Genomic DNA, 27,955 nt, shown 5'->3' on the forward strand with positions numbered 1-27,955 from the left:
ATCCTCTGGCACGACGAATTCATCGTCGTCGAGGCTTGCCTCGTCTTCGGAGGGAGGCATATAATTATCGTCCTTGTAAGTGCATCTAGTGCCACCCTAGTTGGTTTTGGAGTATTGACGACAAACCTAGTTGAGGGACTAATGTGTTTGTGAGAATTGCAGGATAACATAGGTAGAAGTCCCTCATTGATTCGGTTTTCCTACCAGACATGACCCCTAAAAATGTATGAAGACATTGAAGTCAAAAGGTGGTATATGAAGATATTCACATTGAAGACTATGACAAGAGAAGACACCACATGAAGCCTATGGAGCTCGAAGACTTAGATCTTTCGTAGTTCTCTTTCTTTTGTGTTGAGTCATAGGAACCACCGTACTGTTAAGTGGGGTCCAAGAGAACCAGTCAGAATGACTGAAGTGATGCCTAACCATAACCTATGTCTTCGAGTGAAGACTATGAGAGCGAATCTTGTCCAGAGTCGGACAAGTCAGCTTTGCTTGCAGCCCAAGTAAAGTTGCCGTGTGAGTTTGAATTCTGACCGTTGGAACACACGTCAGTTCCTTAGTGACCCAGGGTCATTTCGGACAAATCAGGTAGGGTTGCCAAGTGGCTATAAATAGCCCACCCCCTACAACCATAAACGGTGGGCTGCTCAAATTTAGTGTACGGCTTTTGTCGTTTGAGAGCAATCCACCTCGAAGCCTTTGAGAGAGAATTCCTTGCGAGGATAAAGCCCTAACCACCTAGAGCCAAAGAGAATTAGACATCACTTAAGTCTTCTTGTCTGTGTGATCTAAAGACTTATTACACTTGAGGACTGTGCATCCTCCAGCCGGTTAGGCGTCGCATTCTGAGCATCCAAGAGACATTGTGGATTGTCGGTGAACGAAGTCTGTGAAGGTTTGGGAGTCTACCTTGAAGACTTACCAGAGTGATTGGGCGAGGTCTGTGTGACCTTAGCTCAAGGGGAATACGGTGAGGACTGGGTGTCCTGAGCTGTGTGTTCAGGACTGGGTGTCCGGGACTGTGTGTCCTAAGGTTTAAATACCTAGCCGCCCCAACCAGACGTACAGTTGTCACAGCAACTGGAACTGGTCCAACAAATTATTGTCTTCAACGAGTCACTGGTTTCATCTTCCCTTCGCTTTACTTACTGTTACTCCTTGTGAAGTCATTGTATGTTTGCACTATCTTTTGTCTTCACTGAGTGACTGCGTGTTCTGTCTGGCTTCACAATATCTTCCTACCTGATCCATACTACATTGCTTCTATTAGTCATTGTGCTTTCACTCTATTGAATACTTGACTAAGGCTTGCCTAGTGTAGTCTACCTTCCGCTGCAGGGTATTAGGTTTATTTCTATCGTTTGTCTTCATAACTCCCACGTTTTGAAGACTTTCATAAAAATCGCCTATTCACCCCCCCTCTAGTCGATATAACGCACTTTCAATTGGTATCAGAGCAAGGTGCTCCCTTGTTCTATGTGATTCGGTTTAACCACCTGGAGTTTTAGCTATGTCGACTGCAGGGATAATTAAAGTCTCCGCTACGTGCCCCGTCTTCGATGGAACTGAATATCCCTACTGGAAGAATAAGATGCGCATGCATCTTGAAGCCATTGGCGTAGACCTATGGTATGTCGTCGAGAACGGCGTTCCCAAGGCTGGAGAAGGTGTCACTACTGCTGATGTCAAGAAATTCGTTCAACTGGACTCTACTGCCAAGAATATCATCTGTGGTCATCTGACCAAAGGACAGTATGGCCGTGTGAGTGCTTTGAAAACATCTAAGCTGGTCTGGGACTGGCTCTCCAAGGTCAATGAAGGCGTCTCAACCCAGAGAGATCAGAGAATCAGTGTCCTTCGCAACCTCTTCAACCGCTTCAAGCGAAATGACAATGAGAATGTCCAGCTCATATTTGACCGACTCACTGACATCACAAATGAGCTTCAAGCCCTTGGTGCTACTGAGATCACCAAACATGAAGTCGTCAAGACACTGCTGAGATCACTTGATAGTTCGTTTGACACCCTAGCCCTGATGATTCAAGAACGTCCTGATTTCAAGACACTCGATCCGTCTGACATACTTGAAAGGCTCAACACACATGAGTTTCAGCTTTCTGAGAAAAGAGATATCTATGGCCCAAACTATGGGCGAACTCGTGCCTTGAAGGCAAAAGCTGTCTCCTCATCTGAAGAAGAATCGACAGCAGTTCTGATGATCCTGAAGACATTGGAAGGGAATTTGCTATGCTTGTGAAGAAGTTCCAAAAATTCACCAAGAAGAAAGTCTTCAGAAAGTCTTCCCGATCAAGCTCAAGGAATGATGAAGCTTCTGCTCACGACTACAAGAAGAAAACATGTCACAAGTGCAAGAAACCTGGCCACTTCATCTCTGAGTGTCCATAGTGGGACAATGAGAACAAAAAGAAGAAGAAGAGCAAGGAATATGACTCTGACGACAAGAAGAAGAAGAAATACTCAAAGTCTTCTTCCAAGTCTTCCTCAAAGTCTTCATCACACAAGAAGAGCTCATCTGGCAAGGCACGTGTGTTTGTTGGCAAGGAAATGGATTCAGAGGAGGAGTCCGCTTCTGAGGAGGCGGAGGTGGAGTCTGAGGAGGAGTCCGATTCAGGCGTCGCAAGTCTGGCTACAGCATACGTTGCCAAGTCCATCTTCAACACTGAAGACAATGACCTCATCACCGACACCGATGCAAATGACAAGGACTACTCCGCTTCTACCTACTGCTTCATGGCACGCGGTGCCAAGGTAAACACACGCACTACTCACTATCAAACATCTAGTGACGATGACTCTGATTGTGGTTCAAAACCCAGCTACAAAACACTTGCTAGAATTGCAACTGAACAACAGAAAGCTATGGAACATATTCAAAAACTGTTAGACAAAAGCGATGATCTGTTAGGTGCTGAAATGACTCGATCTGAATCCTTAATTGAAGACATAAAAAATCTTCACGTTAAGTATCAGGAACTTGAAAGTCGTCATGAAACTCTCTCAACAACTCATGAAAAGCTTTCCTATGATTATCTTCAAAGGAAGCAAGATCTTGAGAAATTGAGAGCGGTTCATGAAGATCTTCAAAAGGAAAACGAGTCACTTCGCGCCAAACAGATCAGTCCCGCTTAGGAAGGATTTGAACCACCATGTCTTAAATGCATTGAGCGTGATAATGCTACTTCTGTTGCTGAATGTTCTACTGCTACTGCTGTTGCAATATCTTTAACTGTTGATGTGGTAACTAACCCCTCTACTGAGGATACCACCGCTATTGCTGATGAGAATGCTAGGTTGAAGACATTGCTTGAAACAGGGATGTACAAAAGTCTTAAAGGGCATCAGACACTATGTGATGTCCTCAAAAAGCAGATTCTGAACCAAAACCCGAGGAAAGAGGGTGTTGTGTTCGTAAGGAAAATGAATGCTGATGGCTCTTACTGGAAACCTGAGCAGTACCCCAAAACCATGTGGGTTGCTACAAAGGAACCTTCAGCAGATCCATCCAATCTATCTGGCTTCACTTGTGCTAACCCCATTATCATTGATGAATCCTTTGATGCAAACTATATACTGTTTAAGAATCAGAATGGTGAAGTGTTTGCCAGGTACATTGGTACTAACTGCAGGAATGGACCGCCTATGAAGAAGATCTGGGTTCCGAAAAGGTGTCTGGAGAATCTTCCTGTGAATGTCATCATGACACCTCACGTGAAGAAGACAAACCTCAGACCAAAGGCTTCATACGGTCCAAAGGCTTCATACAGACAGAGGACTCACCTGAGTCGCACTAACGCAAATGTTTTGCAGGGAAACCATACTCAGGCATATGAATATGAGAGCGGTTCGTCAAACCGCCATGTTCATAAGACCAAGAACTATTATGCTTATTCTCATGAGTACTATTGTCCGCCTGCAAGACTATTTGCTAGGGCTCCAAAGCCAAAATTCTCAGATGCTGCACTTAGACTTATTGCTTCTAAGCCACCCTTGAAAATGTGGGTGGCTAAGAAAGCTTAACTCTCTTTTGCAGGGAAAGGTCTCCAGCAGAAAACCAAAATCATCTGACGCTATTGCTGGGGACCTTAAACATCTTGTAGGGCGCAAGATCAAATGCCCAAATGGTATTACTGTGTACTTCGTTCCTGAATCGCTTGCTACTCTCCCTATTAGTCCTAATCTGGATCTAAGCTTTCATAACCCACTGGTTCGTCAAATGTTTTTGCTTCACAATGCTCTTGGTGAAGCATATCCCCCTAACTGCACTGTAGGGTACGACACCAGCATCTTCAGAATAGATTATTGATAGTGGGTGTACAAATCACATGACTGGCAAAAGAAGTCTTCTTATGGACTCAACCTTACGTCCATCCGACAAGAGCCACATCACATTTGCTGACACTAGTAAAAGTAAGGTATTGGGTCTAGGTAGAGTTGCAATCTCAAGGGATCAACACATGGATAAAGTCATGCTTGTTGAATCCCTTGGCTTCAACTTAATGTCTGTCTCAATGCTTTGCGATTTAAACATGATCGTAATATTTGGAAAATATCGTTGCATTGTTCTAATGGAATCTGACAAGTCTCTAGTATTTGAAGGGTATCGAAAAGATGATTTGTACGTGGTAGATTTCTCAGCAGGACCACAGCTTGCCGTATGTCTTCTAGCAAAAGCTTCAGAATGCTGGCTCTGGCATCGGAGGCTTGGGCATGCTGGCATGAGGAACCTCCACACCCTGGCAAAGAAGAAGCATGTCATAGGCATCGAGGGCGTCAAGTTCAAGAAAGATCACTTATGCGGTGCCTGTGAGGCAGGAAAGATGACGAGGGCCAAACATCCCTCGAAGACAATCATGACCACTACTCGACCCTTCGAACTGCTTCACATGGATCTTTTCGGTCCCACTCATTACTCAACTCTTACTACTACTGCTTGTCTCTATGGCTTTGTCATTGTTGATGATTATTCTAGATATACTTGGGTGCACATAATTCTTTACAAGACTGAAGTGCAGGATGTCTTCAGACGCTTCGCCAATCGAGTTATGAACAATTATGGCGCCAAGATAAAGCACATCAGAAGTGATAATGGCACTGAATTCAAGAACATTGTCCTTGATACATATCTTGATACCTTGGGCATCACACATGAATTCTCGGCCCCGTACACGCCACAGCAGAATGGAGTCGTCGAACGCAAGAACAGAACACTCATTGAGATGGCCAGAACGATGCTAGATGAATACAAGACTCCAAGAAAATTCTGGCCTGAAGCCATTGATACTGCATGCCATACAATCAATCATGTTTATCTTCACAAGCTTCTGAACAAGACATCTTATGAGCTCCTTACTGGCAAGAAGCCAAATGTCAGTTACTTCAGAGTAATTGGCGCAAGGTGCTGGATCAAGGACCCACATCACACCTCAAAGTTTGCACCAAAAGCACATGAGGGTTTTATGCTTGGATATGGAAAGGATTCGCACTCCTACAGAGTCTTCAATCTCTTTCACTACAAAGTAGTTGAAACAGTGGATGTGCGGTTCGATGAGACCAATGGTTCACAAAGAGAGCAACTGCCAAATGTGCTAGATGAAGTTCCATCCAGTGAATCAATCAAGATAATGGGAACTGGAGAAATTATACCTTTTGAAGCTCATCCTGAAGAAGAACTTATCATCTCAGCACTTGATCAACATGAAGACAATGCTCAGCCTGAAGACATTCCTTCTAACAACGACAATGATCAGCAAGAGCAAAATCTTCGCCCTGTACATCCTCGCATTGCCAATGAAGTGCAGATTGAAAGAATAATTGATAGCATCAATGCTCCTAGTCCACTCACTCGTTCAAGGGCAACTCAGCTAGCAAATTTCTATGGGCACTTCGCATTCGTCTCAATAACAGAACCCAAGAAAGTTGAAGAAGCCTTCATGGAACCTGAATGGATTCAAGCTATGCAAGAAGAGCTTCATCAGTTTGAGCTGAATAATGTATGGGAACTGGTTAAGCATCCTGATCCACGGAAGCACAATATAATAGGCACCAAATGGATATATCGCAACAAGCAAGTTGAGCATGGTCAAGTTGTCAGAAACAAAACTCGTCTCGTTACTCAAGGATATACTCAAGTGGAAGGCATTGACTTCGATGAAACTTTTGCTCCTGTGGCTAGACTTGAAGCCATACGCATACTGCTGGCCTATGCAAATCATCATAAGATACTTCTATATCAAATGGATGTGAAGAGTGCTTTTCTCAATGGCAAGATTGAAGAAGAAGTGTATGTTGCACAACCGCCTGGCTTTGAAGATTCAAAACATCCTGACATGGTATACAAGCTCAACAAGGCACTGTATGGCCTCAAACAAGCCCCTCAGGCCTGGTATGACACACTCAAATACTTCCTGAAGAGCAAAGGCTTCATACCTGGTTCCCTAGACCCCACTCTCTTCACAAAGACATATGATGGTGAACTGTTTGTGTGCCAAATATATGTGGATGACATTATCTTCGGCTGCACCAATCAGAAGTACAGTGAAGAGTTTGGATATATGATGCAAGAGCAATATCAGATGTCTATGATGGGAGAGCTGAAGTTCTTCCTCGGTCTTCAAATACGACAACAACGCAACGGCATCTTCATATCTCAAGAAAAGTATCTCAAAGATTACCTGAAGAAGTTTGGTATGCAAGACTGCAAAGGCTTCACAACACCAATGCCAGCCAAACATCATCTGGGTCCCGACGACAATGGTAAAGAGTTCGATCAAAAGGTATACCGCTCCATGATTGGTTCTTTACTTTATCTATGTGCATCTAGGCCAGATATTATGCTTAGTGTTTGCATGTGTGCTCGATTTCAAGCGGCACCAAAGGAGTCGCATCACTTAGCTGTGAAGCGAATTCTTCGATATTTGGCTCACACCCCAACTCTAGGATTATGGTATCCAAAGGGCTCAGAGTTTGATCTGGTTGGATTCTCGGATGCTGATTATGCTGGTGACAAAGTTGATCGCAAGTCTACATCAGGCACATGTCACTTTCTGGGACGATTACTTGTATGTTGGTCTTCAAAGAAGCAGAACTGTGTATCTCTCTCCACTGCTGAATCTGAATACATTGTTGCTGGATCTTGCTGCGCTCAGCTTCTGTGGATGAAGCAAATGCTCAAAGACTATGGCATTCATCTGAAGCAAGTGCCACTTTACTGCGACAACGAAAGCGCCATCAAGATTGCCAACAACCCAGTTCAGCACTCGAAGACAAAGCACATTGAAATTCGTCATCACTTACTCAGAGATCATGTTGTGAAGGAAGATATTGATATCATACATGTCAACATTGAAGAGCAATTGGCAGATATCTTCACCAAGCCCTTGGATGAGAAGAGATTTTGCAAGTTATGGTGTGAGCTAAATATCCTGGAATCCTCAAATGTCCTGTGATCAGGCACACATCCTAACCCTTATGCATATTGATGACTTAGATGTGCAACACACGAAGTAAAGTATATCTTCAATCAATGAAGACATACATTCTAAGTGTGAATACATTAATGTGGAATTTGACTTCGGAGCGCCACGATAATTGTGCGCCGTGTCTGGGTCTAATACTTCCTATACGGTGGGTAACGCCACCACCAAATGTTCTGTTTGAAGTGTTTCACTCATGGCGTTACATTTGCTATGTCTTCACATTTGGTTTGGCTTCAATCTCAACATATCTTCATGATTATCTTCACTATGTTGATTATATAGATATATATATATCTACTAGTGTTCTGTCCTCTACAGCATTCACTTATAGCTATGTCTTCTTGTTGAATCTTTTGAACTAAGTGAATGTGATCGGACCCTAACCTCTCTATGCTTTCTATCTCAAATTCTATCTCTCCAAATCATATGCATTCTATTGAAACTGTCGAATGTCTTCTCTGCGTCCTTGTCAGCAGAAGATACAGAGACAACCATTAAGTCCGTTTTCAATGCTCATTCCTCCACATGAAACCCGAAGAAGTAGGAATGACCACCCGACAATCCAGGCGTGTGTGGGACGTGGAACAAACCCCAAAATTCCGCATAATGGCCACGTGTTCCTCAGATGCAAATCGCCAGGGGCACCTGTGTAATAACGCAGTGCCGCCCCTGTACCTATAAATACACACTTCACAGCGGTCATTATCTCTTCTTCCCCTCTCGCACGAACCCTAGCGCCACCGCTAGCCCTCGACGACGCCGACGACGAAGCGCTTCGCTGCCGCAACCTCTCCGACGCCGTCTTCACGGCGACCGCGGACATCGTCCTCTCCGCCGTCGACGTAGGTGTCCTCCGTCGCCAAGTTAGGGCACGGAAGATCGAACTGCTCGGCCTCATCTTCCACTCCGTCTAGCAGTTCTTAGTGTGGTAAATAAAACTTCCTTTTACAGCACCGTTGATCCTATGGCTTTGTCACTTTCTACCACAAGTAGTTTCTATTCACACAAGTTAGATCTCTCTCATACTGCATCTCATAACATGCCTAGTATATTCACTTATGCTTCACAAAGTAGTTAGATTCCTCACTTGTACTGATCTGTGGATTCGTACAAATCTGGAACCAACTCCTTATCTATGAGTGAATGTCTTTGCACGATGAGGTCAATGTCTTCTAAACTGATTTATCTTCAAAATCTTCTGAGAATGCATATGACCTCTTCCCCTTCCCTCGCACCTTAATGGTGTCACAGGTACATGTCCGTGGGAGAATCCTTTGGTTCTCATAGTCTGCATTCATTTGCAGAGTTCTTACAGCATCACATAAATTCTCCCGAAGCCAGTTCCTGTTTGTCCAGCAAGCGAAAACCTTTGAAGCCTTTGAACGTGTTGAAGCCTTTCAGTTTAAAGTTTATGGCTTCAGAGAAATCAGCAAGGAAGGGTGGCAGAAAGCGTCATGGAGAAACATCCAGAGATCTGCCAGATGACCTCTCAGAACTGTACAAGACAGATCCTGAAGAGGATTACAATCAGCGCAAGACCCGAATCCAATGGATTCGAAGATATGGGCAGAACAATGGTTCAAATATCGATTTGTAACCCAGGAATATGCTGAGAAAAATGCCATCAAGAGACCATGGGGAGACATCCTATACAAGAATCTTCTACCCAGGTCCAGAGATGAAGCCATTGAACACGGCTTCTATCCCTGCATTGTCCGTGGGCCACAGCCTGCTGATGCACACTCATCTTCACTACTATGGTGTCGTGACGACAATCTGTTCAAGCGGAATTTCCAATTTGCCCAGAACTCAGCGAAGCAGAACAAGAAGACTTTGGGGTTAGACTTCAACCCTGGTCCCTCAGCACCAAGGGCAGATGGCACACGAGATGCAGAACCCAATGTCATCGGTCCTTTCTACAACCTTGAAGGCCTCATCACCCATATCTTGGTTCAAGGGACTGCAGTGAATGAGCCTGCCACTGACGCTGAATCAGATGAAGCGCCTGCAGCGCTGAAGCCAAAGAAGCTAAAGAAGCCTAAAGCTTCAAAACCTGCCCCTTCACCAAAAATCTCACAGGCGAAGCCACTGGCAACTGCACCTCCTGAAGACAGTGTGCAGTCCGAAGACTTATCACGCATCTCCAAGCCCCAGAAGGTCAAAATGCCTCTGCCTCACACCGGCCAAGAGCTAACTACTGCTGCCATTCTGCGCAATGACGCCATCGATCTATCAAGTGATGAAGATCTTGCAGATGACGCTCTTGAGCAACTCATCAAGAGCAAAGAAGAAGCAGAAATCTTCAATGATCTGCCTCTCTTTGATGTAACCATCAACCACAACTTCATTGATGAGTGGTTTGACACGCCAAACATCAGCTTCGAAGATCTGCAGCTACCCATTGGCCTCAGTGTCGCCTTCCAAGGCGCCATTGCTTCAGAGCTAGCTGTCGCCCAGCGCATTATTGAACTGAAGCAAAAGATTGACTATGAAAAGGCTCAGTTCAAGAAGCATATGGCCAAGCTCAGCATGCAAGAAGTGAAGAGCTTCAAGATCATGATGCACGAGCTAAAGGAAGCATTTCTGAAGAAACATGCAGAAGCTCAGGGTTCGCGTGAGCGCATGAAGGTTCTGGCTGACAGATGTGTGCAAGCGTACAATGAGGCTGAGAAGCGCAAGGCCCTTGGGCGTCCTGGCATCGACCCCAGGATGGCTGCAAAGAAGAAGAAGAAGCCTGCTACGGCTGAACCCGACGCACCAAGGCAGGAAGCAGTTCCTATTGTCTCCCCAACTAGAATGACTGGCTCGAAGCCAAAAAGCCGGTCAACTGCTTCAGAGCTCAAGAAGACAAGGACTGCTGAGGCTGAAGCTAGGAAGAGGAAACATCCTGAAGCCTCTCCCACTGCCCCTCCCGAGAAGAAGAGGAAGACCAAGAAAGATCGGGCTGCTCCCACAGAGCCTTTGATAGTTGAACCCATTTCTATGGTCTATCCTGAAGCTGAACGCCAACTGACAATCCATGAGCCTGCTTCCACAGAGGCTCATGAAGCTGAAGACATTCCAGCAGCTGATCCCATCGCTACTGAAGACATTGGTCAACATGACCATGTAGAAGATGGTGCAGTCCTTCCTTAGCTCGAGAACAGCGAACTGATCAGCATTGGTCGTCCACTGACACCAATTGCACAGGATGCTTCATGGGCGGATCGCCCACAAGAGGAAGAAGACTATGAGGCCCAGCCAACTCCAACTCCACAGGCGTCGCCTGCGTTGCGCAGGCTTCGCAAAGTCCAAGGCCTCAAGTCTCTGCTGAAGACAATCCGGCTGCATCAGCCGCGGAAGAAGAAGTCCCACAAGTTCCCACTCCCCTGTCCCACCAAGAAGCAGTTCTCAAGGAGAACGTGCTTGTGACCGACCCTCCAGCTCGTCAAGTGGAGGATGAAAATCTTGCAGCTGCCACCACCACCAATGAAGCTAATGTGGAGCCCTCCCCAACAAAAGCATCAGAAGACAGCGAAGCCACTGATCCCACCACTTCTGTTCCTGAGTCTGCTGCCGGTCCCCAGTTTGACTATCATGTTGAGCACAGGCCTCAGGTACAGAAGCCAATCCCAAGATTGCCAAGGTTTCCAGGTCCTGCATCAGCACCTGGCTCCTTCAATATCAATGGCTTCAGAGCAGACAACACATTCTACGATAGCTCCAGGAACCCCTACTCAAGGGAAAGGATATCATCTGATTGGTTCTAGAGCTATCCGCAGCGAAGCTATTACTCATGCATTCTTTACAACCAAGGTCGCATCTTCCCACACAAGCGCCTTGACATTGAAGCTATAGCTGGTCTGCCCTGTCTGGAAGAAGCTTTGGATTGCTTCAAGGAAGTTGGACTGCTGCCGTTCGTTACTGACCAAGAGCATTGGAATGAAGAGTTGCTGCTCCAATTCTATGCCACACTTCACATCCGCGGGTATAGCAGAGATCCGAAGACTTGGGTCCTGGAGTGGATGACAGGAAACGTTCATCATGAAGCCAAAGCCTTTGACATCATTGAGCTCACTGGTTTGCCCACTCCAAGCGATCTCTACGAGCATGGCTGTCAGCTTCATAGTGAAGCCATTGAGGGCATCTTTCAGAAGCCTGAACCTGATATGAGTCAGATGCTCAGCATGATGAAGCCATTGCCCCAAGATGCTGCTTATCCCACGGAGTTCTTCGTTGAAGACCTTGAGTATCTGCCAAGAACCATTTATCACATCATCAGGCAAACTCTCTGGCCCATCAAAGGGCACTCTCCACATGCCAAGCCTGAAGGTGCAATGAAGACTTTGATCTTCTATATTCTTCATGGAAAATGCTTCAATGCACAGGACTTCTTCATTCGCCAACTTGCTGCATCAGGCTCTGATCTGTTTGGCTTGAAGTTCTACGCCCCATGGGTAATGCAGCTAATCAAACTTCACTCTGATATCTCATATCAGCCATCTGCTCGCAATCATCAGATTTTTCTGCCTGATGTGGATATCTCTATTGAAGCCATCTATCCTGAGCCTGCCAAGGAACCTCTAAGTCTTCAGAATGCAGAGCATCAGAGTTTCTCTCAGAACATTGAATGAGTTGAAGCAGTCACTCGTGTGTATCCTTTGGCTGGCACTACACGTGCACCACATCCTACTCCCACTGAAGCCACTGATAGTACAACTGCTCCACGACCCAAGAAGCGCACTCGTGTTCTCAACGACCGAGAGCTTCTTGTGGCTCTTCATCAGAAACAGGATAGGCATCATGACTGGCTGAAGCGTCAGATGCAAAGCCTCTTGGTGGATGTTAATCGCATTCGCAATCTTGCCACCAAGAATGCTTTCGTTGCCCATGAAACCTCTTGCCGCACATGGAAAGGGCTAACGCTGCTGTGTTCTGAAGATGATCTTCAAGAGGATGGCTTCACTGAGCGATTCAAGTTTGACTCCACACCTCCTCGAAGGGCTGTGCTGCTAGGAACTCCATCCCTTGAAGACTCTGAGTTCTCTTCCTTTGCTGCAACTGTGACTGCCAGAGTTATCGAGGATGAAGACGATGCTACTTCACCGCCACCTCCTTCAGCACGCTTCGACTCTGCTCCAAGCTCTTCTGCACCGCCAAACACCACCAACGACCCTGCTGCTTCACCTACTCCCCACGGGAACGAGTAGATGCTCTATGTCTTCAAACCTTTTTGGTCCTTACTGACAAAAGGGGGAGAAGCATATGAGGTTGATAGTCTTCAAGCGGGTCCATATGGGCGGGTGCTTTATATTTTGCTTCGTGCTAACAACTCTCGTTTTGCTACATTTGGTTCTTTGAGTTGTAACACTTAAACTCGATGGTCGTCTGCTACTTATCTGCCACCTTGTTTTGCGATGATAAATTCCGCATGTGCGACGATAAATTCCGCACTTAGATCATTCTGCAGACGTCCATTTTCCATTATGCATGTCGCATGTCATTATCTTCATATACTTTCACATGCATAGTGGATTGTCATCATAAGTTGAAGTGGATCTCCATAAATACAACCTGCCATGTGCATTTGCATTCCAAAAGCAAATTACTTATATGCACATCTTCAGGGGGGAGCCCTTGCAACTTATGAAGACAATTCCTTATCCTTTACAATTTCACAGATTATATACCCCGTTGAAAACTTCAACTAGTTTGTCATCAATCACCAAAAAGGGGGAGATTGTAAGTGCATCTAGTGCCACCCCTAGTTGGTTTTGGAGTATTGACGACAAACCTAGTTGAGGGACTAATGTGTTTGTGAGAATTGCAGGATAACACAGGTAGAAGTCCCTCATTGATTCGGTTTTCCTACCAGAGATGACCCCTAAAAATGTATGAAGACATTGAAGTCAAAGGTGGTATATGAAGATATTCACATTGAAGACTATGACAAGATAAGACACCACATGAAGCCTATGGAGCTCGAAGACTTAGATCTTTCGTAGTTCTCTTTCTTTTGTGTTGAGTCATAGGAACCACCGTACTGTTAAGTGGGGTCCAAGAGAACCAGTCGGAATGACTGAAGTGATGCCTAACCATAACCTATGTCTTCGAGTGAAGACTATGAGAGCGAATCTTGTCCAGAGTCAGACAAGTCAGCTTTGCTTGCAGCCCAAGTAAAGTTGCCGTGTGAGTTTGAAATCTGACCGTTGGAACACGTGTCAGTTCCTTAGTGACCCAGGGTCATTTCGGACAAATCAGGTAGGGTTGCCAAGTGGCTATAAATAGCCCACCCCCTACAACCATAAACGGTGGGCTGCTCAGATTCAGTGTATGGCTTTTGTCGTTTGAGAGCAACCCACCTCGAAGCCTTTGAGAGAGAATTCCTTGCGAGGATAAAGCCCTAACCACCCAGAGCCAAAGAGAATTAGGCATCACTTAAGTCTTCTTGTCTGTGTGATCTGAAGACTAATTACACTTGAGGACTGTGCATCCTCCAGCCGGTTAGGCGTCGCGTTCTGAGCATCCAAGAGACATTGTGGATTGCCGGTGAACGAAGTATGTGAAGGTTTGGGAGTCTACCTTGAAGACTTACCAGAGTGATTGGGCGAGGTCTGTGTGACCTTATCTCAAGGGGAATACGGTGAGGACTGGGTGTCCTGAGCTGCGTGTTCAGGACTGGGTGTCCGGGACTGTGTGTCCTAAGGTTTAAATACCTAGCCGCCCCAACCAGACATACAGTTGTCACAGCAACTGGAACTGGTCCAACAAATCATTGTCTTCAACGAGTCACTGGTTTCATCTTCCCTTCCCTTTACTTACTGTTACTCCTTGTGAAGTCATTGTATGTTTGCACTATCTTTTGTCTTCACTGAGTGACTGCATGTTCTGTCTGGCTTCACAATATCTTCCTACCTGATCCTTACTACATTGCTGCTATTAGTCATTGTGCTTTCACTCTATTGAATACTTGACTAAGGCTTGCCTAGTGTAGTCTACCTTCCGCTGCAGGGTATTAGGTTTATTTCTATCGTTTGTCTTCATAACTCCCACGTTTTGAAGACTTTCATAAAAATCGCCTATTCACCCCCCCTCTAGTTGATATAACGCACTTTCAGTCCTCAACCTCTGTGTCTGCCGCTCTCTCATGAGGGCTGGCTTCTCCATCCTCTTGTGTTGAATCTTGCTGGAGGGGGTTTTCTTCGGCACTCTGCGGAGTATTATTATCTCCCATGCTGGAATCACCGTATTTGCTTTGGCGGGATTTTGAGCGGCGCCGCTGACGCTGGCGCTTAGGCTGTTTCTTGGAGGGGTCATCCTCCGCTGTTCCATCACCATCTCCTTCTTTTGGGGTGTCCACCATGTATATGTCATATGACGAGGTGGCTTTCCAGGGCCCAATAGGCGCTGGTTCTTCATCGTCTTCTGCATCGGCGTCCATACCGTCGATGTCTTCGGAGTCGAAGTCGACCATGTCGGTTAAATCGTCGACAGTGGCTACAAAGTGGGTGGTGGGTGGGCGTTGAATTTCTTCATCGTCCGTATCCCAACCTTGCTGACCGTAGTCTGGCCAGGGCTCTCCTGATAAAGAGAGAGACTTTAGTGTCTTCAGAATATCACCGAAAGGCGAGTGCTGAAAGATGTCCGTGGCAGTAAACTCCATGATCGGCGCCCAATCGGATTCGATCGGCAGGGGCGCGGAGGGTTCAGAGTCCGGAGAGGAGTCCGGCTCCTTGGAGTCACGAGTCTCGCGGAGTGCAGGGCTGGTGTTCAGCTCGATCGTCGTTGGGATCGCAGCCCCCGAGGCGGCGTCCAACCACCCATCCTCGATTGGCGCAGTTGGCTCCGAATTAAGGGTCGAAGCCGATGCAGGTGCGGCCTCCAGGGCATTGTTCGGCGGCAGAGCTAGATCATGCTCGTTGTGACAGTGCGGCGCGCTCGGCAGTGGCTCGAATCCGTCAAAGATCAAGTCCCCACGGATGTCAGTCGTGTAGTTTAAACTTCCAAATCTGACCTGACGGCCAGGGGCATAGCTTTCGATCTGCTCCAGATGGCCAAGTGAATTGGCCGACAGTGCGAAGCCGCCGAAGATGAAGAACTGTCCGGGGAGGAAGGTCTCACCCTGGACTGCATCGCTATTGATGATCGTAGGAGCCATCAAGCCTAACGGCGACGACACAGAGGAACTCTCAATGAAAGCACCAATGTCGGTGTCAAAACCAGCGGATCTCGGGTAGGGGGTCCTGAACTGTGCGTCTAGGCCGGATGGTAACATGAGGCAAGGGACACGAAGTTTTACCCAGGTTCGGGCCCTCTTGATGGAGGTAAAACCCTACGTCCTTCTTGATTAATATTGATGATATGGGTAGTACAAGAGTAGATCTACCACGAGATCGGAGAGGCTAAACCCTAGAAGCTAGCCTATGGTATGATTGTTGTTCTGTATGTTGTCCTACGGACTAAAACCCTCCGGTTTATATAGACACCGGAGAGGGTTAGGGTTACACAAAGTCGGTTACAATGGTAGGAGATCTATATATCCGTATCACCAAGCTTGCCTTCCACGCCAAGGAAAGTCCCTTCCGGACACGGGACGAAGTCTTCAATCTTGTATCTTCATAGTCCAGGAGTCCAGCTGAAGGTATAGTCCGGCCATCCGGACACCCCCTAATCCAGGACTCCCTCAATTGCATTCATCATTCGGTAAGCACGAAGGAAAATTAAACAATGTATGAGTTCAAGAGTTAATCTCATTAGAAGGTGGGCACGGGTGATCAATACGCTCTTCCTCCTTTTGTTCTTCGCTCTCCTCCTCATCTTTTTCATCCAATGAGCTCACAGTTTCATCAATTTCTTCTTCCATAGACTCCTGCAAAATATTAGTCTCTTCTTGGACAACGGAGGAGTCCTCAATATATGGTTTAACATAGGCATTAGAAGCATAATTATCATAACAATATTTAAGTATGGCAAAAAATTTAGATTTGTGAAGAGTAGCATCATACTTTCCAATCAAAGAAGCAATTTCATAAGCACCCTTAAAAGCAACAAATTCTTCAATTTGTTGAACATCATAGTAATTATAAACACCCTTATCATACGAAGATACGATTCCATTATCACTAAACTTACATTGGTAGGGAAGGTGTTTCTTAGGGTCTTCAGAACAACAAGTAAAATCATAAATTTCACATAAATTCAAAGAATAGCATTGCAAACGATGAATTTGATCCAATAAAAGTTTCCCTTTTGAGATAAGCGGTGTCGCACATAACAAGCATGCTCATCTAAAGATTTGCCCTCAACTAAGCTAGTTGGGGTTTCACATGAGCACATAGGGATCAAACATGATCTAGGTAAAAAGCTTCAGGAGTGTGATAGATTTTGAGTGGTTCTTCAACCATTGGTGTAGCAGGTACAACTATGTTTTTTAGTATTTTGCGTTTCCTACACATAACTAAATATAGAAACAACTTAGAACAGCAAATAAAAATTACTTAGTGATAAAGCAAACAAGCACACACGAGAATACTCACCCCATGCTATTGCTCCCCGGCAACGACGCCATAAAAAGGTCTTGATAACCCACAAGTATAGGGGATCAATTGTAGCCTCTTTCAATAAGTAAGAGTGTCGAACCAAATGAGGAGCTAAAGGTAGAACAAATATTCCCTCAAGTTCTATCGACCACCGATACAACTCTACGCACGCTTAACGTTTGCTCTGCCTAGAACAAGTATGAAACTAGAAGTACTTTGTAGGTGTTTTTGGGTAGGTTTGCAAGATAATAAAGAGCGCGTAAATAAAAAGTAGGGGCTGTTTAGATAAAGAAACAATAAAGTTAGTATAGCGAGTGTGGAAAAGTGGTGGTAGGAGTTGCGAAATTGTCCCTAAGCAATTGACTACTTTACTAGACCGATAGCAATTTTTATGTGGGAGAGGCCACTGCTAGCATGTCATCCCTGACTTGGAATTCTATGCACTTATGATTGGAACTATTAGCAAGCGCTCGCAACTACTAACGTTCATTAAGGTAAAACCCAACCATAGCATTAAGATATATTGGTCCCCCTTCAATCCCGTATGCATCAATTTCTATGCTAGGTTGAAGCTTCTGTCACTCTTGCCCTCCAATACATAGTCCTATCAACATACAACTAACCCTATGGTGTGATCCACGCGCGTGCTCATATGATGGGCACCAAAGGACAGCAACATAACCACAAGCAAATTAAACCAATCATAGTAATTCACCAATCACCGATAGGACAACGAAAATCTACTCAGACATCATAGGATGGCAACACAACATTGGATAATAATATGAAGCATAAAGCACCATGTTCAAGTAGAGGGTACAGCGGGTTGCAGGAGAGTGGACCGCCGTAGATAGATGGGGGAAGGTGATGGAGATGTTGGTGAAGATGATGGAGGTGTTTGTGTAGATCGCGGTGATGATGATGGCCCCGACGGCGTTCCGGCGCCATGGGGAGAGAGGGGGAGAGTGCCCCCTCCTTCTTCTTCTTCCTTGACCTTCTCCCTAAATTGGAGAAGGCTTTCTCCTCTGGTCCTTTATCTCCATGGCATGGGAGGGGCGAGAGCCCCTCCGAGATTGGATCTGTCTCTTTGTCTCTCTCTGTTTTTGCGTTCTCTGATTCTGCTCTTTCACCGTTTCTTATATATCCGGAGATCCCTAACTCCGATTGGATTGAAACCTTTGCTCCGATTTTTTTTCCGAAAATTAGCTCTCTTGCGGACGAAGAACTGCAGTAACCGCCTTACGGGGGCCCATGAGGCTCAGGGGCGTGCCCCCTGCCTCATGGCTCCCTCGGGCACCGTCTCGCATTGATTTTCTTCCCATATTTCACATATATTCCAAAAATATTCTCCGTCCGTTTTTATCCCGCCGTTTCATATGGATTTTCCGTGAAACAAAAAACATGCAACAAATAGGAACTGGCATTGGGCACTAGATCAATATGTTAGTCCCAAAAAATAGTATAAAAAGTTGCCAAAAATATATGAAAGTTGTAGTATATTGGCATGGAACAATCAAAAATTATAGATACGACTAAGAAGTATCAAGGCCGACGCCTCGGGGCGGAGGCCGCCTGGGTCGTGGAGGCACAGCAGGCCCTTGCCGAGGCGGACCAGCAGCGCGGCAAGCTGGCCGATGACAAGGGGTAGCTCCAGGCCGAGGTGGAGCGCCTGAAGGCGCTGGTGGCCACAGCGGAGGAGACCTGGCAGGGGGAGACCCGGCTCCATGAGGAGGCCGAGAAGGCGGCCGAGGATAAGGACGCCGAGCTGAAGGCAGCCCTTGCCAAGGTCTCCGACCTGGAGAAGGCGCTGGAGTAGCGTGACCGCACCATCGCCCAGGAGCGGGGTGGTACGTTGCTCGAAGCGCAGCACCTAGAAGAGTCCATCTCCAGTAAGTGCTTTTCTTTGGTTTTGTTGTTGTCGCCGGGTTGGGACTCCGACCTTTCTTCCTTAGTAGTTTTCTTCTGACTTGCTTTTCTTCTTGACAGGGACCTTCCCAGAGACGCTCCCGCTGGCCCGCAAGGAATCGTGGGTTCCGGGACCGACCCGAATGTGGCCTAGACTTTCCCAGAGATCGTGACCGCCGCCCAGACCTGCCCACGGGTCCTGAGCGACCAGATGGGGCGGCTTTCTCAGGCTGGTGCGACGATGACGGTGGCCCTCTGGCCGGGTTCCGTTGCGCCAGGCAGCTTCACATGGCTGGCGCGGTGGTTGGAGGCGGGCCCGGACCGTCTTCATGAGTGGCGGGTTTCCGCTGCTCGCGCCGGTGCTGAGATGGCGCTTCGGTTCGCGGTGTCATGGCATCCGGACTTGGCGCTGGATGCGTTGATGGGCCAGCGAGCCAGCTCGGAGAGCCAGCTGCAGGCGGCAGCTGGATGGATCGCCGCCCGGGCCAGCTACATCGCCAGGTTTGCCTTCCATGACGAGTTCCAGCCGGAGCGGGCAGAGGATGGCAGAGTTGTGCCCGCTGAGGACTACGGCCTTCTTCTGGACGACCCAGAGGGCAGCTCCGAGGAGACGGGAGTCTACCGCGATGGAGACGCCGAGGGGGAGCATACCGGCACCTCTGCGGACCCGTCGGCCACGCGCTTTGGTGGAGGCAATGCCTGGTTTCTTTTAACTTGTAGAAAATTTCTGTTAGGTAGCAGGTCCACCCACCCACTGGGGGTTGACTGGGTGTAATGAATTCTGGCCTTGAGCCTGTTAAAATTTATGATGTATGAGCTGTGTGAATGTTTGCGCCTTTGCTTCTTGTCTTTGGAGCTGTTTTCTTGCGACTGCCTCCCTTTGGGTTTCACCCCCGTGAGTCTGACGGCCAGGGCTCTAGTCCGTGATAAGGGGTTCGGCCTTTGGGAGGGACGCGCAGTACTTGGGCTTTTGAAACGTTGGGCGTGAGCGAAACACCCACTGGGCCGGCTGGCGGCAATCCGGCGGGCCGGGTTGGCGAATAGCCGGTCGTGTGGTAATTTAAAGCGGTGCGGCCGGGTCGACCGATCCGGCGATATGCAGAAACTTCATGGATGCCTGCGCTTTTGCTTTTCATTTTTAGGGCCATTTTCTTGTAACTCTCCCTCTTTGGGCCTCCCCCCCCCACGAGTCTGACGGCCAAGGCTTTGGTCCGTGACAAGGGGTTCGGCTTTTGAAAGGAGCGTTCAATACTTAGTCTTTCAAAATGCTAAGCACGAGCGAAACACCCACTTGGCTGGCTGGCGGCGATCCGGCGGGCCGGGTTGGCGAGCAGCCGGTCGTGCGGTAACTTAAAGCGGCGGGGCTGGGTTGGGCGACCCGGCGGTTCTTGACTTAGTGTTCGTGGCACACTGGTGCTTTTGTTCTCATGCGCTTGCTAGCCCGCAGTCAAATCCGGATCTTCAGCTTAGGGCGACTCGAGAAGCTATGGCGATCCGACGCGTTGAGAACCGCTAAGAAAAAACGGCGAGGGGCCAAGCCGTCCAGCCCCCGAGCCCCCGGGTCGAGCGAATCGACCCGGTGGCCGGGTTCGGCTTAAGTTTTTAAAGTGGTGCACAAATGTAGAGACACAATAGCTTGGTCGCAAAAGGGGCAGCCCCCGAGCGTCATTCGGGGACCCCATAGTTTTGAGATGATTACAAAAGATGGTGATACATACGTGTTCACAGCTAACTGTGAAACGGGCGAAGTAACTCCGCGTTCCATGGCCGGGTTGTTTCTTTGCCGGCTGTGTCTCTCTTGCGCTTGTTCGACTTGCGGGCGTCGATGAGGTAGTAGGCGTTGCGATCGCATAGGGCCTTGCTGACGATGAAGGGGCCCTCCCATGGTGAGGACAGCTTGTGCTAGCCATTCTGCTACTGGATGAGTCGGAGGACGAGGTCCCCCTCTCGGAAAGCGAGGGGCTTGATTTTCTTGCTGTGGTAGTCCCTCAGACCTTGCTGGTAGATGGTTGAGCAACTGAGTGCTAGGAGATGTGCTTCTTCAAGCAAGTCGACACCGTCTTCGCGGGCTTCTTTTGCTTCGGCTTCCGTGTATATCGTGACGCGCGGCGAGTCGAACTCGACGTCGGTCGGGATGACGGCTTCTGCTCCGTAGACGAGGAAGAACGGGCTGAACCCGGTCGACCGGTTAGGCGTGGTGCGGAGACTCCAGAGAACAGCCGGCAACTCGTCGAGCCAGCTACCCGGGGAACGGACGAGTGGCTCGACGAGCCGCGGCTTGATGCTGGATAGGATGAGGCCGTTGGCCCGCTCTACTTGGCCGTTGGACTGCGGATGTGCAACAGAGGCCAGGTCGACGCGGATGCCGGAGACGAAGCAGTACTGCACGAGTGCGCCCTTGACGAAGTTGGTGCCATTGTCCGTGATGATGTTGTTCGGCATGCCGTAGCGCACCGCAATGTCCTTGATAAATCGAACGGCCATTGGACCGTCCAACTTCTTGATCGGCCTTGCCTCGATCCACTTGGTGAATTTGTCCACCGCCACCAGCAAGTGCGTCATGCCGCCTCGAGCGGTCTTGAAGGGTCCCACCATGTCGAGTCCCCAGACCGCGAAGGGCCAGGTGATCGGGATGGTCCAGAGTGCCGACGCCAGCTGGTGGCTGTGCTTGCTGAAGCGTTGGCATCCCTCGCACTTGAGGACGAGCGACTCGGCATCTTCGAGGGCCGTGGGCCAGTAGAAACCATGGCGGAAAGCCTTGGCCACCAGGGATCGCGAGGCGGCGTGGTGCTCGCACTCGCCCTAGTATGTCGAGGAGGATCTCAATGCCCTTGTCCTGTTCGACGCAGTGCTAGAACACGCCGGTGGAGCTGCGCTTGACGAGCTTGTTGTTGATGATGTTGTAGGCGGACGCTCGGTGCTGTACTTGCTGAGCTTCGGTCTCGTCCATGGGGAGGACTCCGTTTTCCAGGAACTCTGAAATGGGCAGGGCCCAGGATGGTACCGCGACCCCGGTGAGGACGGCCATCGCGACAGGTTCCGGGGTGGCAGCCCCCGAGCCGGGTTCAGCGGCCCCAGGGCCGGGTTGGGGTGTGGCCAGGCTGGCTGGAGCAGTCCCCGGGCCGGGTTGAGGCACGGCCGGGTCAGTCAGAGCAGTCCCCGGGCCGGGTTGAGGCGCGGCCAGGTTGGTCGGAGCAGTCCCCGGGCCGGGTTGAGGTGCGGCCGGGTCGGTCAGAGCAGTCCCCGGGCCGGGTTGAGGTGCGGCCGGTCATCTGGGGCATGGATGGACTCGGAGTCCGGAGACGGCTTGACGGACGGCTTGTGCAGGTGCTCGAGAGAGACGTTGGACGGAATGGACTGCTGGGACGAGGCGATTTTGGCGAGCGTGTCGGCCGCTTCATTCTCCGCGCGCGGTTCGTGGAGGAACTCACAGCCCTCAAAAGATCTGGACAGCTTATGGACGAGGAAACGGTAGCTCGCCATGTTGGAGTCGTGGGCGTCCCACTCGCCGGAGCACTGCTGGACTACTAGGTCCGAGTCGCCGAAGCACAGGATTCGCCGGATGCTGAGTTCCTTGGCAAGCCGGAGGCCGTGCACAAGGGCTTCGTACTCGACGATGTTGTTGGAGGCAGCGAAGTGGATCTATAATGCATACTTGAGCCGATCGCCCTTGGGGGAGGACAGCACGATGTTGGCCCCCAGGCCGAGTCGCATCTTCGAGCCGTCGAAGTGCATGCACCAGTGCGTCGAGTCCGGCGGCGGCGGCATGTACTGGGTCTCAGTCCAGTCGACAAGGAAGTCGGCCAAAGCCTGGGACTTGATCGTGGTGCGGGGCTCGTAGAAGATGGTGTGGCCGGCTAGCTCGAGCGCCCACTTGGCGACCCGGCTAGAGGCATCCCGGCACCCGATGATCTCGCCGAGAGGGGCCGTGCCGACCACGGTGACGACATGCTCTTGGAAGTATTGCTTCAGCTTCTTGGCGGTGAAGTACACGCCGTAACACATCTTCTGGTAGTGCGGGTAGTTTTGCTTTGAGGCGGAGAGCACCTCACTCAGGTAGTAGACAGGACGCTGGATGGCTTGAACCTTGTCCTTCTCTGGTTGCTCGACCACCATCACCGTGCTAACCGACCGCGAGGTCCCGGCGACATAGAGCAACAACGGCTCCTTCTCGGCCGGGGCGGCCAGGACAGGTGCTGTGGAGAGCATGCGTTTGAGATCCCGGAAAGCTTTGTGCGCCTGGTCGTTCCACTCGAACGGTGTTGTCTTCTTCATTAGCTGATACAGGGGCAAGGCCCTCTCGCCCAGCCGGCTGAGAAACCGGCTGACCGAGGCCAAGCAGCCGGTGAACTTCTAGACATCGCGCAACCGAGCCGGCTTGCGCATGCGCTCTATGGCCTTGATCTTCTCCGGGTTCGCCTCAATGACGCGCTCCAAGACGAGGAAGTCGAGTAGCTTTCCGGCCGGGACGCCGAAAATGGATTTTCCGGGTTGAGCTTGACCTTGTATTCACGCAAGCTGCCAAAGATTTCCTTCAAATCGTCGAGGAGCGTGAGGTGCTGCTTGGTCTTCACCACGATGTCATCCACGTATACGTGGATCTTGCGGCCGAGTTGCGGCAGCAAGCATTTCTGCATGCAGCGCTGGAAGGTAGCACCGGCGTTCTTCAAGCCGAACGACATGGTGATGTAGTAATACGCCCCAAAAGGCGTGATGAAGGATGTCTTCAGGGCATCGGCTGGGTCCAGCTTGATCTGATGATAGCCGGAGTAAGCATCCAGGAAGGATAGGAGCTCGCACCCGGCGGTGGAGTCGATGACTTGGTCGATCCGCGGGAGGGCGAAGGGTCTTTGGGGCAGGCCTTGTTCAGGTTGGTGTAATCGATACACATGCACCAGGTCTTGTCCTTCTTCAGGACGAGGACTGGGTTGGCCAGCCACTCAGGGTGAAATACTTCCATGATGAAGCCGGCCGCCAAGAGCTTGGCGACCTCATCACCGATGGTCCTTCTCTTCTCTTCGGAAAAGCGTCGCAGGGGTTGATGGACAAGCTTGGCGTCCTTGCGGACGTGGAGTTTGTGCTCGGCGTACTTCCTCGGGATACTCGGCATGTCCTTGGAGGTCCATGCAAAAATATCCCGATTCTCATGGAGGAAGTCGACGAGCTCGCCTTGCTATTTGTTGTCGAGGCGGGTGCCCACGACAACGTACTTGCTGTAGCTGGGATCCTCCGGCTTCAGCTTTACCTTCTTGGTCTGTTTGGAGGGCTTGAACGCGGCCTCATCGGCCAGCTCCTCGGTCAGGATCTGGGTGGCCGACGCCTCCTGGGCCAAGGCGACGATCTGGTCGAGTTGGCGCCGCTCCTCGGCTACAACCGGCAACTCGGGTAGCTTGGCACCGTCTCGAGCGCAGTCCACGGACTTGCGGTAGTCGCCGGTGATGGTGATGAGGCCCTTTGGACCCGACAGCTTCATCTTCAGGTAGGCGTAGTGGGGGACCGCCATGAACTTGGCGAGCGCGGGCCTGCCCAGCAGCGCGTGGTACGCGCTGGACAGGTCCACCACCTCGAACCAAATCGGCTCGCGTCGGAAGTGGCTGCTGTCGTCGAACAGGATGTCAAGACGGATCCAGCCGATCGGGGAGCAGAAGAGGCTGGGAACGATGCCGTGGAAGATCGTCCGAGTCGGTTCCAGGTCCTTGGCCTCGAGGCTGAGCTTGGTCATGGTGCCGCGGTAGAGAATGTTGATGCTGCTGCCGCCGTCGACGAGAACCCGGGAGAACTTGCACATGCGTCGGGGCACGACAATGGTGGGGTCGAGTACGAGAGCGTAACCACCCGGGTTTGGCATGACGGCCGGGTGGTCTTCCCAGGTCCAGGTGACCGAGCGCTCCGACCAATGCATGTACTCCGTCTTGGCTGGGACGACGGTGCTCACCTCCTGCCGAAGGAGGCGCTCGCTGCACTTGTCGTCGCCGAGGCTGGTGAGGACGACGTAGGTCGTGTTCTGGGCCGGGAAGGGGTCGTCGCGTATCGCGCCGGCGGCCAGAGGCGGTGGCGGAGGCGGAGGCGGCGGGATGTCGCCCCTAGCGATGCGCTTGGTGATGGCCCACTGTCGAAGCGTGTGCGTAGACAGCCTCGCGCCGCTGTGGTGCTTGCAGGGAGCGTCGAGCATCTCCTCGAAACTCATGGCGGGCTGCCATGCCATTTTGCCGGTGTTCCGTCGTTTGGCGGCCGGGTCGGCCGCGGGCGCCTGCTCGGCGGTCGCGACGAGTCGGTTGTCGTAGCGCTGAGCCATTTGATCGGCTTTGTGCTTGTTGTTCTGCTGGTTGTGCTGCTGCTGGCTTCCCTCACCGGCCGGCTTCGGAGGCGGCACCGGCTTTGCCTTGCTGGCTTCGTCCAGCGCCACCTGGATCTTCATGTCAGAGTTGGCGTTGGCCTACTTGTCCGCCGTTACCATGAGCGCAGCCATAGTGGCCGGTTCGGAGCGCAAGAGCTTGTGTTTGAGGAGGGTGCTGTCTCGGCACCCGTTGACGAAGTACTGGATGGCTTGAACTTCCTGGACGCCCTCGCAGTTGTTCCGGAGCTCGGTCCAGCGTGCGAGGTACTTGCGTCCGGTTTTCGCCAGCCCCTGCATGCACATGGCGAGCTGACTCGGGCGGCCGGGTCCTTGTAGGTGCCGGTGAAGTTGCGCACGAAAGCCTGCTCGAAGTCGACCCACGTGTTGATACTACCGGCCAGCAGACTGTTCAACCAGGTGCGCGCCAACCCCTGGAGCATGAGAGGCGCGTAGCGCACGGCGAGGCGGTGGTTGCCGCCGGCGATGCCGATGGCGGTGGTGTAGTCGGTGAGCCAGTCCTCCGGCTTCACAGTGCCGTTGTACTTGGGGGTGTCGCGGGGGAGCGTAAATCCTTTGGTGAAGGGCTCGCCCCGGATGCGTGGCCCGAAGCACGCCGGTCCGATGGGGCCGGTATCCTCCAGCTCCTGGGAGAGGGTGAGTCAGTCGAGGCGGTGACGAGCGTCGGTGTTGTCGATGTCGCGTGGGCCCAGCCGGTCAGTGATCGCGCCGCGGGGGGGCGGGTCACCTGCAGCCGGACGTCGGCCGGGTTGGAGCAGGGGATCGAGGCGGCGCCGGGCCTTGGAGGCCGGCTCGTCCGCCAAGCCGCCAGCGGCCGACAGGGCGGGGTTGCGCCGGGTCCGGGTGCGGACAGAGTGCGCCTCGCTGGGTGGCGAAGACGCCGTGTGCTAGAAATCGCCGGGTCCAGCTACACGAGCGGAGCCGGATCCGGCCGGCTTGGCGAGTTGGTTGAGGCGGTCCTACTGCGCGTTAGCCGCAGCGAGGAGGCCGTTCACCCTCTTGAGGTGATCCTACAGCTCTTCATCCGCGAGCTGATCCATGCCGGGCGCGGCCGCCTGGGCGACGTGCATGTTCTTCGTGGGAGTCTTGTAGATAGGAGGGAGGGCGCCGAAAGCACGCCCGATTACGCCACCCCGGGCTCGCACTTTGGCGACCCGGCTTGGCTCGGGGGCATCAGGCATGAAGCCGTAGGTGGCGTTGCACTCCAGCTGGGTGGAGTCGAGGCGACGCTGCATGGCGGCGAGCGTCTTGGTGAGGTCCAGCAGGCGCTGGCGATCGTCGTTGAGGCGAGTCTGGACCTCGGTGATGTTGGAGGCGTCGATGTCCGTGCCTATGGGAACGCGGAGGCTCTGTATCGTGGCATGCAGCGGGTTGTGCGAGCCGGCCCTATACACCGTGGCCTTAGCTTCGGCGGCCTTCCTTGCCGCACTTGACGATGAGGAGGCGTCGATGTCGGTGACGAAAACCTCCATGCAGAGGTCCATCTTGCCGGTGGGAGCGCCATCGTTGATGACAGCGGAGGGTCGGTAAAGCTAAGTACCTCGCGGGGGTACTTGTCGTCCATAGACGCTTCGGAGATGCGCATCGTGGCGAAGGAGGCGGCGATCACGTCGATGACGTTGTCCGCCAGCACGACGGGCTCGTCGGAGTCGGAGAAGATCCCCGTCAGAAGCATGCTCCTGGCCAGGACCTCGAGCTGCCCCACGGTGGGCGCCAACTATCGTGGTGGGCGCACGACAGATGCCAAGGGATGGCTAAAGATAGGAGGAGGCTCGAGGGCACTGGTGGGCTCCAGAGGAGAGGTTGGCATGAGCGAGCGCGGGACGCAAGACATACCCAGGTTCGGGGCTCTCCGGAGAGATAACACCCCTAGTCCTGCCGAGTGTGGTTTATATGTAACAGTACAGAGCTGCTCCTAGAGCTGTAGGGAGGAGGAAGGAGGTCCGGCCAAGGCTTAGGCTGCTCCCTCTCCTCGGGTGTCGCTTGCTAGGCGTGCGTGGTCGACAGTGTGAATGAAGTGGGTTGCCCGTATGCATGGGGGCTCCTGGGGGGTTTTATAGGTCAACCCCCCAGGGGTACAAGGGTAATGTTACAAGGCCGTAGGGCCGGGTTGTCAGTGTCCGCGAACTTGGAGCTGGGACCCGCCGGGTACTAGGGCTCGCCGGGTTCTCCTGGCGCGGGCCCCACGCGCCTAGGGGGCACTGTGTGCCGTCTTGTCGATCGTCGGGGCGTGGCCGGGTTGAGTCGGCTACAGTGGCGCTCCATCAGGTCGCCGCTTGTTGGCGTCATAGGTCACACCGAGGCACTGTTGCCACGCCAGACCTAGTCAGCGGGTAGGCGTAGGGCACTGTGGCCACGCCGGCCCTAGTCAGCGGGTAGGTGGAGGGCATTGTTGCCTCGTTTGGCTGACCAGAGGCATGGGCGGGCTACTATGGCTTTGATCATTAGCTGGCGGAGACTTGTCCCATCATACGGCTGGGATGGGATGGCCGCTGACCCTTGGCTGAGTTTGGAGAACACGCCAAGGGCGGTGCTGGCTTGATGGAGAAGTCTCGAGCTTGGTCGTTGGGGCCGAGTTGAGGAGTCTGGCCGGGTCGGCCTGCTTGGCCGGGTCGAGCGACCTGGCCGAGTCGAGCAACTCGTCCAAGGTCGGGCCGAGTTGCGGGGTGATGCAG

At 51.2% G+C, this 27,955-nt stretch overlaps 1 protein-coding gene across 1 annotated transcript; it reads right to left on the reverse strand.

Moving 5' to 3' along the window:
* Positions 1–22,156: 22,156 nt before the first annotated feature.
* On the reverse strand, positions 22,157–23,200 carry LOC147971589 (uncharacterized). Its single transcript, XM_087524034.1, has 3 exons — positions 22,973–23,200; positions 22,613–22,900; positions 22,157–22,567 (listed from the first exon to the last, which is right to left on the reverse strand). Exons 1-3 carry the CDS (start codon positions 23,198–23,200, stop codon positions 22,157–22,159), a joined length of 927 nt encoding a protein of 308 aa, XP_087380160.1.
* Positions 23,201–27,955: the final 4,755 nt, after the last annotated feature.

The sequence above is a fragment of the Triticum urartu genome, chromosome 5A (genome assembly GCF_056163025.1).
Source record: "Triticum urartu cultivar PI428250 chromosome 5A, HENAU_Tu73, whole genome shotgun sequence".
In the NCBI taxonomy this organism is placed as follows: Eukaryota; Viridiplantae; Streptophyta; class Magnoliopsida; order Poales; family Poaceae; genus Triticum; species Triticum urartu.

Bases quoted from the DNA above. Each gene is read 5' to 3' on its own strand.
- LOC147971589 (XM_087524034.1), bottom strand. From the start codon at position 23,200: ATGAAGAAGACAACACCGTTCGAGTGGAACGACCAGGCGCACAAAGCT. The intron at 22,901-22,972 runs GTGCTCTCCGCC...TTCACCGCCAAG, and splicing joins CTGTCTACTACCTGAGTGAG to AAGCTGAAGCAATACTTCCA. The intron at 22,568-22,612 runs GTGCTGTCCTCC...TATGCATTATAG, and splicing joins TCGGCCTGGGGGCCAACATC to ATCCACTTCGCTGCCTCCAA.